The sequence below is a fragment of the Corvus brachyrhynchos genome, unplaced genomic scaffold (genome assembly GCF_000691975.1).
Source record: "Corvus brachyrhynchos isolate BGI_N302 unplaced genomic scaffold, ASM69197v1 scaffold1720, whole genome shotgun sequence".
Classification (NCBI taxonomy): Eukaryota; Metazoa; Chordata; class Aves; order Passeriformes; family Corvidae; genus Corvus; species Corvus brachyrhynchos.
This window is the reverse complement of record NW_008235553.1, coordinates 11,194-11,951: the sequence shown is the minus strand read 5'-3', so window position 1 is coordinate 11,951 and position 758 is coordinate 11,194. Positions and strand designations below refer to the sequence as shown.

The 758-nt window shown below is 61.9% G+C and overlaps 1 protein-coding gene across 1 annotated transcript in view; it reads right to left on the bottom strand.

Annotated features, from left to right (window-relative positions):
* CALR (calreticulin) overlaps positions 1-758 on the bottom strand; it is a gene marked incomplete at its 5' end in the record, with an annotated part of 7,549 nt that overhangs the window by 3,847 nt on the left and 2,944 nt on the right. Inside the window, 2 exons of the mRNA XM_017742743.1 lie at positions 20-50; positions 135-601. Of these exons, the coding sequence (XP_017598232.1) occupies positions 20-50; positions 135-601 (498 nt within the window). The remainder of the gene's footprint in view (positions 1-19; positions 51-134; positions 602-758) is intronic.

The window sequence follows — 758 nt, the reverse complement described above, 5'->3', positions numbered from 1 at the left end:
CCCCAAAACCACTCGAGACCCCCAATTTCCCCTCCCCCAGTGCCGTGAGACTCTCCAAGGACCCCCAAACACCCTCCCAAAGACCCCTCAGAGCCACCCCGAAATTCTTGAGACCCTCGAAATCACCCCCAGACCCTTCCCAGCCTCCCCCACACCCACCCTAAATCCACCCCCAGTCCCTCAAAGCCTCCAGCTCTCCCTGGGGACCCCAAAATCCCTCCCAAGCACCCTTCGAGGTTCCCCCAAATGATCCCAAAACCATTCAGATCCTCAGGAGACCCCCCCCCAAACTCTCCTGGAGACCCCTGGGGGCTCCCTCGAGATCTCTGGAGAGCCCCAAAATCCCTGTCCGGGGGTTTCACCTTGGTCACCATGACCACCACGAAGTTCTTCTCGTCGATCCGGTACTCCCGGATCGGGACGTCGTCGCTCAGGATCTTCCCGGCGTAGATGAGCTTCTGGCCCGCCACGGGAAAGGCATCGCTGCCCTTCTCGGCCTCAATCTTCTCCTTCAGTGCCCGCACCTGCGGCCGGGATGGGCTCAGGCCACCCCAAAACCCCCCCCGCGACCCCAGGGGCTCCCCCCAAAGTAGGGGAGTTCAGCTGGAGCGAGGGGAGGGACAAACCCCAAATGCTGCTGAAGGATTTTCCTAAATAACCCCCCCAAGTCATCCCCCAGACCCTCGCAGGGGCCTGAGCTGCTGCCAAAGGTGGGAGGGGTCCGGGGGGACCTCACAGGGAACAATAATGGGGATTCC